This window comes from Pseudopipra pipra, chromosome 6 (genome assembly GCF_036250125.1).
Source record: "Pseudopipra pipra isolate bDixPip1 chromosome 6, bDixPip1.hap1, whole genome shotgun sequence".
Lineage (NCBI taxonomy): Eukaryota > Metazoa > Chordata > Aves > Passeriformes > Pipridae > Pseudopipra > Pseudopipra pipra.
The window spans coordinates 64462795-64476113 of NC_087554.1; the positions used below are offsets into that span (position 1 = coordinate 64462795).

Sequence of the window (13319 nt, forward strand, 5' to 3'; positions counted from 1 at the left end):
CTGTTCCTGGCCTGGGACACTTCCAGGGATCCAGGGGCAGCCACAGCTTCTCTGGGCAACCTGAGATCTGCATTTCAGTCCTGTCTGTGGAAAGCAGAGGAATTCCATTGCTGGTTGGCATTTGTAGGGTTTTTTCCTCCCAAGTACCCGTTTGTGTGATGGGAGGTGTTCTGTGTGGTTCTGGAGTGGATTGGAGCAGCCACGTTGGATTTAAGCTGCCCCAGGTGGTGCAGGGCAGAAATCTGCTGCTGAGGGGGCTGGCAAAGCTCCTCTTCATCCCCATCCTCCAAAACACAGGAGGGAATTCAGCAGGAAACCAAAGAGCCCCGATGCTCTGCGGGCCTTGGAAATGGTTCTTCCTGTTGTACACTTGGAGGAGATGCTCTGGGCTCTGTTATCATCTCCAGAGTCTTTAATTAAACCCAAATTCCCACTGTGCCTGGCAGCTGAATGGAAAATGTATTTTTTAATGGCAGTGATGCTTCAGCAGGAATTTGAAAGGCCACACGGGGGAGGACACCTGGGACATTTGGTCTTTGACTATTTTTCCCACTCCTCAGAATTCCCAGCCATCCATGGCCATCCCCAGATTGGCAAGTTGGATTTGTCAGGAACTGGGGATCCCACAGCATGGGAAGGATGGAGGTGAGGCAGCTTCCTGGCTGAAGGCCAAGAGGGGAGAGCTTGCAGCTTCCCTGGATGGTCTGAGGAGCTTGGGAAGGCCCAGGGGAGCCTGGATGAGGAGCCTGGATGAGGAACAGGGCTGGAGCTGGAGCTGATGGATGGAGCTGATGGATGGAGCCATGGCCAGGTGTGGGGGAAGAGCTGTGGTGCCCATGGAGAGGGGATGCTCAGGAATGTCGTGGTTCCCATGGGCTGCAGGAGCAGCAGGGCCGAGGGCTGGAGCTGATCCAGCTGCCTGTTCCTTGGGTTGCTCCAGAAGATTTCAGGGAGCCAAATGATCTACTGGCTGCAGAACCCAGGGAAGGGCTGGAGCTGTGCCAGGGCAGGGTCAGGTTGGATCTCAGGGAAAGGTTCTTCTCCCAGAGGGTGGTTGGCACTGCCCAGGCTGCCCAGGGCAGTGGGCACGGCCCCAAGGCTGCCAGAGCTCCAGGAGGGTTTGGATGATCCTCTGGGGCACAGGGGGGGACTCTTGGGGTGTCCTGGGTAGGGCCAGGGGTTGGACTGGATGGGCCTTGGGGGTCCCTTCCAGCTCAGGCTATTCCATGGTTCTGTGGTTCTGTTTCCCTGTGGCTCCGTGCCGTGCTCTGATCCCAAGAGCCGTGTTTTTCCAGGCTCTGCAGGAGCTCCCCCATCTCCCCCCTCCTGAGTTCTCTCCCTGTCCCTGTGCTGACACCTTATTATTTACAATTTCACAGCATCCCCCTTCCCTTCCCTGCCCATCCTTCACTTCTCAGGCATTTAGCACTTACTGCCAAGTGACACCACTCCCCCTCCCCCTGCTGCCGTTCCCATGGGATTTGTGGAGTGTTCCCTTTGGTGACAGGGAAATTGCCACCTCCACCTCCAGCAGAGCCTTTGTTTTGCTCTGTTGTTGAGCTGCATTTCACCTTTGTTTAGGAATGACTTCCTAGTCAGGCTCAGACATGTCTGCAAACATGCCCAGATATCTGTAGGGTGAATAGAAGTGTCTGAATCTGTGTCTGTAAAAATGATGGAATGAAACGATGGCAGGGGTAGATTTATGGGAATGCAGGAGCTTGGCAAAGCTCACCTGTAACAGGGGGAGTCTGTGTGTGAACCACAAAACTTCAGAGCCTGTCCTAAGCTGGATTTATTTATCCCTCACATCTGAGCATGGCCTGTGTGGAAAGAAATCCAAATCCATGGTGTTGTGTTCCAAACCTCTCCCCAGGTGATATCAAAGCTCTTTGCCAACCAACACGACCCCAAATGATTGAGATGGAACATTGACGTTTGTTCCCGGGGTGAGATCCGGGCTCAGGACGAGAAGGAATGATGTGAATCCCGTGTTGGGAGGAGCAGGAATTGCAGGAAGAGGAGTTTGGGCTCTTCCACAGCTCAGCCAGCAGATGTCACATTTGGTTATTGCTGGGGAGATGTTCCATCCTGCAGCTGCAGGAGAACCCCAGGGAAAGGGGAAGGAATCATTAAAGGGGATGTGGAGAGGGAATCTCATGGATGACACGTGTAAAATACCACTATTTTATTCGTTTGAGTCTTAACTGAGGTGTTGGTTACTGGTTCAAAGCAAAATTTCTGTGCCTGGAATGGGAAAACTCTGAAATCCTTTAAGATGGACAGACCAACTCTTTAAATCTAGAACAAATCTAGATTAAATCTAAACCATCTATTTAAATCTAGATTTAAATCTGTGCTCTGGTTAGGCATTAGTTTGATTCCCAAATCCTTCCTTCCCTGCAAGCTACAATATATTAGGGATTCTATGTATCCTTTGGGAAGAGGCTTTTTCTGGAAAGGGTGGGAAAGTGTCATCCCCGAGTTCATGGAGCTGGAGCAGCAGGAATGTGGTGGTTCCTGCAGTGAGGAATTCCTTGGAAGAGCTGCCTCACCCACCTGCTTTTGGGGGTTATTTATTATCAATGCTTGTGCTTTCTGAGCTTTAGGAACTGCATTGATGTGTCTTTTCAGCTGCTCAGCCAAAATAAACCATCCCTGGAAGTCACTTCTGGAGAATTAAGGAAAAGCATGAATAAGAGGGTCTTCAAGGTCCCTTCCAACCCCCAAAATTCCATGATTTTATGTTTCTGTGGTTACAGGGAGGCTGGAGGTGATGGGGACGATTCAGCTGCAGGGTTGGGAGGAGGAGCAGATCCAGAAGACAGATATTTCTCTTCACAAATGCAAATAAAGCCCAAAGTATCTCCTCTTTCTTCTCGAAAACCCTTCATAAAATATATCCCCTGTACTAAAGCAGAGCCCAGTAATGGGCAGCATTTTTCATAAACTCTCTGTGTCCCAATATTTTACCCAGTTAAATATATCGTTTCCTTCAGGATTTATACTCTTCCTGCCTTTTAAAGACAGAAAGGGCTGGAGCTGAATTTGCCGAGAGGGGGAAGCGTTTGTAAATCTCCGCTTTTATTTTCCTTTTTTTGTTGTTGTTGTTGTTTTTTTATCCCCTAAACGTTTATAGCTGCTGTTATAAAGCGAGAGAGACACTCTGATCATCTCTTATACCTTGTCATGAGCAGCTAAAAGTGCATTTGTGCTGCCAGTTTGGAACAGAGACGGCGGAGCTGCTGCGCTCCCAGAGCATCAAACACGAGGAAATTAAGGAATTAGATGTGAAGATAAAGGGAACATAAAGAGACAAGGCAGGGAAATGATCCCTTTAATGCTCTGCTGAGGCTGTCACGGCGCTGGGGCTGTGTCTGCACAGCTCCCACTCTTTGCTCCCGTGTTTCCAGCTCCATGTGGGATCTGGAGCTGTAAGGATTAGGGAAGAGCCTTGATGTGCAGTTTATGGCCATTGCTGGATTTGCTCCCATCCCAGTTGGAATTTGTGGTGTCTGGCCTTGATTCTGGATGTTCCTTTGGAAACCAGGTGCTGGCAACTGGAAGGAAACAATCCTTTAAGTTGTTTTCCTGAGGGATAAAGGACTGAGCGATCTGGGGGAAGCACAGCAAGATCTGCTGTGCCTGGGTGAGGATTTTCCCTAACAGGGGCTTCTTTGGGATCCATTGGAATGAGGGCATCAATCCCCTTCTTTTGAGGACCCTTTAGATCCCAGCAAAGCTGCTGCACTCACAAAGCATCAAACAAAGGAAATAAAGGAATTAGATATGAAGATAAAGGGAACATAAAGAGAAAACACAGGGAAATGATCCCTTTAATGCTCTGGGTTTGCTCCCATCCCAGTTGGAATTTGTGGTGCCTGGCCTTGATTCCTTACAATACCTTGGAAACCACATGCTGGTAACTGGAAGGAAACAATCCTTTCTGACTGTTTTCTTGAGGGATAAAGGACTGAGTGATCTGAGGGAAGCACAGCAAGATCTGCTGTGCCTGGGTGAGGATTGTTTGAGGATTTTCCCTAAGAGGGATCAGTTCAGGACCCATTGGAATGAGGGCATCATTCCCCTTCCTTTCAGGACCACTCCAGCTTTTAGATCCCGGAATTGGGATGTAGCAGCTGGAATGGCTTTTCTGTTTGTTTGCTTAGTTTCTATTTTGACTTTCCATCTTGACTTTCCCACCATTTCTGACCTTACACTGGTAGAGAGTGGGTAGAAAATGTTTGGGACGTGCTGCCTGGAGGGATTGGAATGTGCTCAACGGGTGGGAATGACTGGAGATGTTCACCTGGAGAAGAGAAGGATCCAGAGAGAGCTGAGAGCCCCTTGCAGGGCCTAAAGGGGCTCCAGGAGAGCTGGAGAGGGATTTGGGATAAGGGATGGAGAGACAGGACACAGGGAGTGGCTTCCCACTGGAAAAGGGGAGATTGGGAAGGAATTTTTGGCTGTGAGGGCAGTGAGGGGCTGGGGTGGAATTCCCAGAGAAGCTGTGGCTGCCCCTGGATCCCTGGAAGTGTCCAAGGCCAGGTTGGAGCAACCTGGGCTAGTGGGAGGTGTCCCTGCCCATGGCAGGGGGTGGGATGGGATGATCCTTAAAATCCCTTCCAACCCAAACCAGTTTGGGATTTTATGAATATTCCTTGAGATTTGATATCCCAGCTTTCCAAAATCCTATTTCAGCCTTTCCTAGAAATTAATAAAGCCTGGCATGGGATCCGTGGCTGGGATGAGCCACATTTGGGAGTTATTTGGGGATATTTTGATGCATTTGAGGATCATTTTGTGGTTCTTTTGGGGCTGCTTGGTGGGTATTTTTAGGGTGATTTCAGGGTGTTTTGAGGTGTGTTTTGGGGTATTACGGGATGGATTTTGGGAGTGTTTGGGGTTATTTTTGTGGGTATTTTTGAGGTGATTTTAGGGTATTTTGAGGTGTATTTGAGGGTGTTATGGGATGTACTTTGAGGTTATTGTGGGTTATTTTGGGTGTAATTTGAGGTTATTTTGTGGTATTTTGGAGGTATTTGGGGTTTATTTTAGAGATATTTTTGGAGTGATTTCAGAGTGTTTGGGGGTTATTATGCACTGTATTTTGGGGTTATTTTGTGTGTATTTTGAGGTTATTTTGGGGGTGATTTCAGGGTATTTTGGGATGAATTTGGGGGTATTATGAGATGTTTTGGTCTTACCTTGTCCATTCCTCCCCTCCTGGGAGCACAGGTGGATTTTGGGGCTATTTGGTTGGTATTTTTGGGGTGATTTCAGAGTGTTTTGGGGTGTATTTTTGGGTATTATGGGATGTATTTTGAGGTGTTACCTTGTCCATTCCTCCCCTCCTGGGAGCGCGGGTGAATTTGGGAGTTATTTGGGGATATTTTGATGTATTTGGGGATTATTTTGTGGTTCTTTTGGGGCTATTTGATGGGTATTTTTGGGGTGATTGCAGAGTGTTTTGGGGTGTGTTTTGGGTTATTATGAGATGTGGTTTGGGGTTATTTGGGGGGTATTTGGGGTTATTTTTGTGGGTATTTTTGGAGAAAGGGGGGCTGGGGTTTTCCTTCCCCCCCTGTGCCATCCTGAGGAGGGAAATAAGCACAATCCCAACCTATCCCCTTGTGCCGGGGAGGGTCATTAGCACAGCTGATAATTACGGGTTTCATATGCAAATCCATCGAGGTCGATGGAACAACAGCCCGATGTGTAACTGAGCTGGGCTGGGTGGTCTCCGGGAGCATTCCCGGCAGGAATTCCAGCTTTATTTAAGCAGCGTCGTCTTCAAACACAAACATTTGCTGTGTTTGTGCATTTTTTGAGCAGCCCAGAGGGGTAAAACCGTGTTTGGTGTCGCCTGTCCCTCTGCTGTTCCCACCCTCCCCTCGTTCTTTATTTCCCACACGCTGCGTGTTCAGAAGGTGCAAGAAATGGGTGTTTTGTCAGTGCTAGAAAGGAAAAACAAACAATTCTCTCCACATCCAGCTGTGTCCTGTATCCTCTCCCTGGCAGAGCCCCGAACACCACAGTTCCTGAGGAGGGATTTATTAAGTTAAACTGAAATCGTGGAATGGTTTGGGTTGGAAAGGACCTCAAAGCCCATCCAGTGCCACCCCCTGCCATGGGCAGGGACACCTTCCACCAGCCCAGGTTGCTCCAAGCCCTGTCCAACCTGGCCTTGGACAAGTCTTAATAAATCCTGAAGTGCCTCGAAGGCTGTTTTTGCTGCCTGTGCTTGAAAAGGGCAAACGCCAAGAGAAAGGGAAATAATTCCTGTGGGAACAAAAGAAGGGCTTTGCTTTGGAAAGGAGAGGCTGCCATGGCTGTGGGAAGAAAGGCAGGTGAAGGTAGAGCTGGTGACCCCAAGGGATGCCCAGCGGGAGCACGAGGGACATGAGACACAGCCCCGTGTGTCTGAGGCATCTCTGCAGGGGGGAATGTGGGATAACCTTTCCTGAGGGCAGGGCTTGATTCTGGACTGTAGGTGGTTCCCCCACATCAGCTGCTGCCTCCCCACAGCAAGGGGAGCAAAGACAAGGGCCCTGAGCCCCCTGGGACAGTGCCCATGGCAGGGGGTGGCACTGGATGGGCTTTAAGGTTCCTTCCAGCCCAAACCATGCTGCGATTCCATGATTGGTGATCTCTTTGTTTCTCTAGTGGAGGATGATTTGCTGGCCAGTGCTGCCTTTGGTTTGGCAGTGACAGGGTTGGGTTGTTTGTCTGGAGCCACAAAATCCCAGGATGGGTCAGGTTGGAAGGGCCCACAGTGTCCCATCTGATCCCACCTCCCTGCTCCAGGAGGGCCATCCCAGAGCACAGGCATTGTGTCCAGAGGGCTCTGGAATATCCCCAGGGAGGAGACTCCCCTCTCTCTGGCCAATCTGCCCAGGGCTGGGTCACTGCCCAGCCAAGAAGTTCTTCCTCCTGTGCAGGTGGCACTTGCTGGGCATCAGTTCCTGCCCGTTCCTGCTGTGCCATTGCTGGGCCCCCCGAGCAGAGCCTGGGCCATCCTCTGCCCCCTCCTTGCAGGCCCTGCCAGCCCTTGGGGAGGTCCCCTCTGGGTGTCCCCTCTGGAGGCTGAGCAGCCCCAGCTCCCTCAGAGATGCTCCATCCCTTCATCACCTTCATCACCCTCCCCTGGACCTGCTCCAGGAGCTCCTTTGTGTCCTGAGGAGCCCAGAGCTGGACAAAGCACCCCAGATGTGCCTCCCAGGGCTGAGCAGAGGGGCAGGATCCCCTCCCTGACCTGCTGGGAATGTTCCTCCTCATGTCCCCCAGGACCCACCTCTGGCTCAGGGCCAGCTCGGTGTCACCTCCTGTCAGAGGAAGGGGAGTCGAGCCTGGGTTTTTGGGGAATGTTTCCCAGGATGTGGATTAGGACTTCCACCAACTTCCCACTTCCTCAGGACCCAGAGCTGGCCACAGCTGTCAGAGCCAAGGGGCCGTGGGGACAGGGGACATCACCCTGCCCGGGCACCGCCCACATTCCTCTTGGCTCCCACCCCTCCAAAGGCCACACCTGCTTTCCCTGTGCTCCAGACTGCTTCCCAGCTTTCTCAGGTTTGCAAGGGAAGGTCTTAGCTCTGTGTTGTTGATTTTTCAGCCTCTCCATTCACACCAGAGCCCTTCTGTGTCCCGAGGGATTTGGGATAATGCCGCTCCTCACGGGCCCTCGTCACTGCTTCGGAGGCGACCGTGTTGTTCGAGGGCCCACGTTGTGACAAGTGTCTAATTATGGATCCTTTCAGGACCTCCCCCAGAGATGCCATTATGGAGAAAAGGGGAGAGACGATAATTTGCATCCAGCATGAGCTTTTCCTCCATTATTTCCACTGTGCATAATAAGGAAAACAAATCGCGGCCCCCGCTGGGCCTCCTTTCATTTATCTCCCGGCTCAGGTTTTACAGCTGAGCTTCTGCTTTGCTCCTTCTCCTCAGGGTGTTGTTGTTGTTTGCTGCCTCGACAACACCACCTCTGCCCAGTCCTGGCTGATTGAACCTCCTCTTTCACCAGTTGGCAAAAAAACCTCTTGGCTAAAAGGAGCTTTTCATGCTTTGGAAAGCGAAGTGTGGCTGGAGAGACAAAGGCTTGGTCAACACCCACCATGTCGGGGTCTATTTGTGTGATTTTCCTTTGTCCCTTTGCATTTTTTATTGTTTTAATGCACTTTCCCCTCTTCTTCTCACTGTCTTTCTGAGGGTGAAAATCGTCCCACTTTGAGGCCTCTCCATCCATCTCTGTTTACACTGTGGACAGGGATAGTTTTGGAGGAGAAAAGGCCTAAATACAGTGTTAGTTTTGGCATTTCAAAACCTCAATTAAAGGAGGTGATTAACGAATCCACGTCCCTCTCACAGCTCCATGTGAGCAGGCAAACCATGTTTTCCCATGTGGTCCCGTGTTATTCAGTCCCTTTCCTCATTATCCCCACTGACAAAACCCCTGGAGAAATGGAAAGATGGAAATATAAGCTTTGGGAGGTGAAAAGACCTTGCCCTGCTTGATTTTTCTCTAATTACAAGCCCCTTTCAGATCTTTGCAGGAGGGGTAAACGTGTAAATATTCTGGTTTCCCGTGTTTTGTCTCATTTTTATGACAAAATGAGTCAAAGCCTGGTTTGGGTTTGCTCCCAAAAGGGGACAGGGCAGGATGAGCCTGTTCCATGAAAGATCATGAGCTGGAAAAGATCTTTAAAGGCCACCTAGTCCCTCTGACGTGGGCAGGGACATCTTTAACGAGACCAAGTTGCTCCAAGTTCTGCCCATCCTGACCTTGAATGTTCCCAGGGATGGGACACCTCTGGGCAAAACCTCTTTGTGGGTTGAAGTCAAAATGTAGAGAATTCAGGCCATGGTTTGGGCACCATCCTTGGGGTTTTTACTGGAAATGCTGGTGAGCCACTCGTGTCCCCACCGTGCCCTGTGAGACATCCTGTCCCCTGCCTTGTACAAACCAGCCTGTTCAGCTGAATAATGCAGGAGAACAGAGGGCACCTCTGGGGGGGTTATCCGGGACAGCCTGGGTGCATTCCAGGTGGGAAGGTGCAGAGGAGGAGATGTGATGAAGGCAGCAGCAGTCGCTGGAAATATCCATCTCCTACTCCCGGCTCCCGGGTGTCATCCCATATTATCTGTGCCAGCTCCAGCAGCTGTCACAGAGTCTCCCAGTGTCGTGCAGGTCGATTTGATGTCTCCATTTGAGTCAGCTGGGCATGAAAAAATCAGAGCAGAGGCACCTTGTGTAGCTCCAGCCTTTCCCAGAGGCTCCCTTCATTTTTCCTCTTCCCTGCCCACACCCTGGGCTGCGAATTCCACCGAGTGACTGAATGATAAAGGCAAAGCATCACCACAAATCCTTTAAAAACGTGGATGGAGGTGTTGGAAACGATATAACTTTTCTAAATTTATAATTAGTGGTAGCAGTTGGTAGGTTTCTTTTACCAGACTTGTTGGTTTGATCTTTAAACCACTGAAACTTTGAGTTTCTCTGGACTGGCTTTGATGGGTTTTAGTAGACAAAACTTGAAGGAGCTGCAGGTCAGATATCTGGGATCTTAAATGTATGGCCTCCTCCTTCTCCTTCTCCTTCTCCTTCTCCTTCTCCTTCTCCTTCTCCTTCTCCTTCTCCTTCTCCTTCTCCTTCTCCTTCTCCTTCTCCTTCTCCTTCTCCTTTCCTTCTCCTTTCTCCTTCTCCTTCTCCTTCTCCTTCTCCTTCTCCTTCTCCTTCTCCTTCTCCTTCTCCTTCTCCTTCTCCTCTCCTTCTCCTTCTCCTTCTCCTTCTCCTTCTCCTTCTCCTCTTTCTCCTTCTCCTCCTCCTCCTTTTCCTTCTCTTCCTCCTCTTTCTCCTTCTTCTTCTCCTCTTTCTCCTTCTCCTCCTCCTCCTTTTCCTTCTCTTCCTCCTCTTTCTCCTTCTTCTTCTCCTCTTTCTCCTTCTCCTTCTCCCTTCCCTTTTTTCTGTTCTCTCCTTGGAGTAACCAGGAGATACAGAGGGGATTAACAAAGACATCGCAGCCTGAGTGCTGGAGATTCTCTCTCTGAGGAAGAGTGATAAGAGGACCAAAGAATGGGGACCAAATCAGCCAATGAAGGATAGAACACTGATTAATGAGGAGAATCATGGGACTCAGAACCAATAAACATTAATTTCTGTGTTTGCTAAAGTGCACAAACATGTCTTGAAAGGACACTTGTGTAGCTGGAATGAATCTCTGGCCAGAGCAAAGCAGTGCCATCACAAACACATCAAAGGTGGGCTTGGAGGGTTTCATTTCCTCCTGATGATTTTTGGGGGGCAAAGAATTCCCAGATGTGCTTCTGACAGAACATATTTAGCAAAGACTCAAACCACCAGGGGTGGATTTAACGAAGGCTCAGCACACCAGGGGTTGGGTCTCAACCTTTGGCTCCCAAAGCGAGGTTTCCATGATTTTGTTTGTGTCCCTGACCTGTGTCCCTAACCCATGTCCTTGCCTCCCCCAGGCAAAGCCTACGCCCCCGAGTTCTACTACGACACCTACAACCCCCTGTGGCAGAACAGGCCCCGGGTGTATTCCTACAGCCTGCAGTGGACACAGATGAACCCCAACGCCGTGGATCGGATCCTCGCCTACCGCCTGGGCATCCGCCAGGTCAGGGGGACTGCGGGGGGCAGGACGGGCCTTGGGAGGCTGGGGAACTCTGGGAGGGCCTCTGGGCCTTTATTTCATTGTGGTTTATTTTTATTTTATTTTATTTTATTTCATTTCATTTTATTTTAATTTTATTTTATTTTACTTTATTTAATTTAATTTATTTTATTTCTATTCTATTCGTTCAAGTCTTTCCTTTCCTTCCTTTCCTTTCCTTTCCTTTCCTTTCCTTTCCTTTCCTTTCCTTTCCTTCTTTCCTTTCCTTTCCTTTCCTTTCCTTTCCTTTCCTTTCCTTTTCCCCTTTCCCCTTTCCCCTTTCCCCTTCCCCTTTCCCCTTCCCCTTTCCCCTTTCCCCCTTTCCCCTTTCCCCTTTCCCCTTTCCCCCTTTCCCCTTTCCCCTTTCCCCCTTTCCCCTTGCCCCTTTCCCCTTTCCCCTTTCCCCCTTTCCCCTTTCCCCTTTCCCCCTTTTCCCCTTTCCCCTTTCCCCTTTCCCCCTTTCCCCTTTCCTTCCCCAAACCTTCCCTTCCCAAATCTTCCCAAACCTTCTCAAACCTTCCCTTCCCAAACCTTTCCCTTTCCCCTTTCCTTCCCCTTCCCTTTCTCATTTTCTCATTTCCCTTCCCAAATCTTCCCTTCTCTTCTCTCCCCTCCCCAACCCTGGCACTGATTTTGAGTTTCTTTTCCTTTCAATAACCCCCCAACTGACTGATTTAAAAACCGGATATTTAGGGATCAAACACCTGAAATAACAGTTTGTGCAGGGAGGGAGAAATTGGGGATTAAGGCAGACTTTGGAGACGGATATTTTGGCAAAGTTGAGGTAGAAAACACTTTATTATCCTGCAGATCTCCTGCCAGGATGAGCTTTGAGAGCTGCAAAATAAACATGCAATTAGAACCCGTTATTTCTGCTGAATGGGTGTGGGGTCTGTGCTTGTGTGACCTCCCTGGGAGTCCTGGACCAGGACAAATCCCAGGAAGGGCTTTGGGACCTGGAGGCTCCTGGCTCTCCTTCCCTCTCCTTCCCTCTCCTTCCCTCTCCTTCCTCCTGCCTGAGTCCCACTCATTTGAAATGAAAATGGGTGATTTTAATCTGTGTTTATGCCACTGTTTGCATGGCTGGGCACAAACGAGGGCCGTGATTCCCCTGCCCCCAGAGGAATTAGGGAATTACGAGGACAATTCGCCCAAGTCGAAGAATATATAATGAAATTAACTGCATTAGGATTTTTTTAGCTGCTTTTTATTTTTTTTCCCCTGCTTAATTTTAATTTAATTTTAATTTAATTTTAATTTAATTTTAATTATCTATTTATATAATTAACTGGAGTTACTTTGCTCTAATTTCCTTGACAACACTCCGTGTCAGACTCATCAAAATATTCCCCTTTCATGTCTCTGAGGCCACGTTTCAAACCAGGGGATGATTTGGAACCCAGTGATCCATTTGGACACATGTTTTTGCAGGAATTCCCCCTGGGAATGAGGGCCATAATTAAAATCCTTGTTTTTCTTTACACCCTCCCAGCAGACTGTTTGTGCTGGGTAATTATTTGGCCTGGTATTTTTGACTGGAGTTTGCTGGTTTTTGGGAGCCACAGGACTGGGATGAGCATCTTTTGGGAGCGGCAGAAAGAGGACAGGAGGTTTTCCAGGTGGGAATGGGGTTCTGAGCTGGAAAAATCAGCTGCTCTTAATCTTTGTTTTGACCTTTTAATGCCCTGAAAACGCTGCCAGTTTTGTGGGATCTGCTCCTGGTCACACCATTCCCTTTATCTGATCCCTAAATTTCTGTTGGATTAAGGATTCTTAAATCTCTCCCTCTGTGCCTGACCTGTGCAGTGTTGCTTCTTCAGACAGAATCCAGGAAGAATTTTGGGAATATTTAGCTCATAGCAGGTTTAGAGTTGTTGAATTTCCATGGAATGCCAGACTGGTTTGGGTGGGAAGGGACCTCAAAGCCCATCCAGTGCCACCCCTGCCATGGGCAGGGACACCTTCCACCAGCCCAGGTTGTTCCAACCTGGCCTTGGACACTTCCAGGGATCCAGGGGCAGCCACAGCTTCTCTGGGAATTCTATTCCAGGGCCTCCCCACCCCCAGTCAGGAATTCCTTCCCAATATCCCAACTAAACCTCAGCAACCCAGAGGATTTCGTGGCTCTGTGGACCACATGTCTCTTGAACCCTCTTTCACTGGGGCTTTCCTTAATTTTCTCCATATTCCTGGAACAGGGCTCCCAGATTTTACCCTGGATGAATCACCAGAATATTCCTGTCAGATCCTGCTCCATGTCACCTGCTTTGTCACTGGGGTTACAATAAACACCTCTCAGAGGAGGATGGAATGGTGGGAAAGCAGGACACAGGGGAAATTTAGGTTTTTAAGCATTGGTTAAGGAGATTTTAAGGTATTTTAAGCATTGGGTGAGGAGGATTTAAAAGAAACTGTCACAGAAAATGTCAGAAAAGTTATTTGAGAAAAAAGTGGAGCTTGGTTTAATGACATGTCAGGGGAGACAAGAAGGTCAAAGAGGGAGAAGGAAGGTCCTCTCAGGTGAGGAGGGAATCCTGAGGGCAGGGAATGGTCATTTTCCTGCCTCTGGAGTGAAAATGGAAACAGAGGAAAGGAAATTTGAAGTAACTTGTGAGGAATGTCCTTATTTTAGTGCATTTAGGACCA

The 13319-nt window shown here is 49.2% G+C and overlaps 1 protein-coding gene across 1 annotated transcript in view; it reads left to right on the forward strand.

Annotated features, from left to right (window-relative positions):
- The window catches only part of MDGA2 (MAM domain containing glycosylphosphatidylinositol anchor 2), a gene marked incomplete at its 5' end in the record, with an annotated part of 311527 nt that overhangs the window by 253347 nt on the left and 44861 nt on the right, over window positions 1-13319 (forward strand). Inside the window, 1 exon segment of the mRNA XM_064660078.1 lies at window positions 10489-10637. Within this exon segment, the coding sequence (XP_064516148.1) occupies window positions 10489-10637 (149 nt within the window).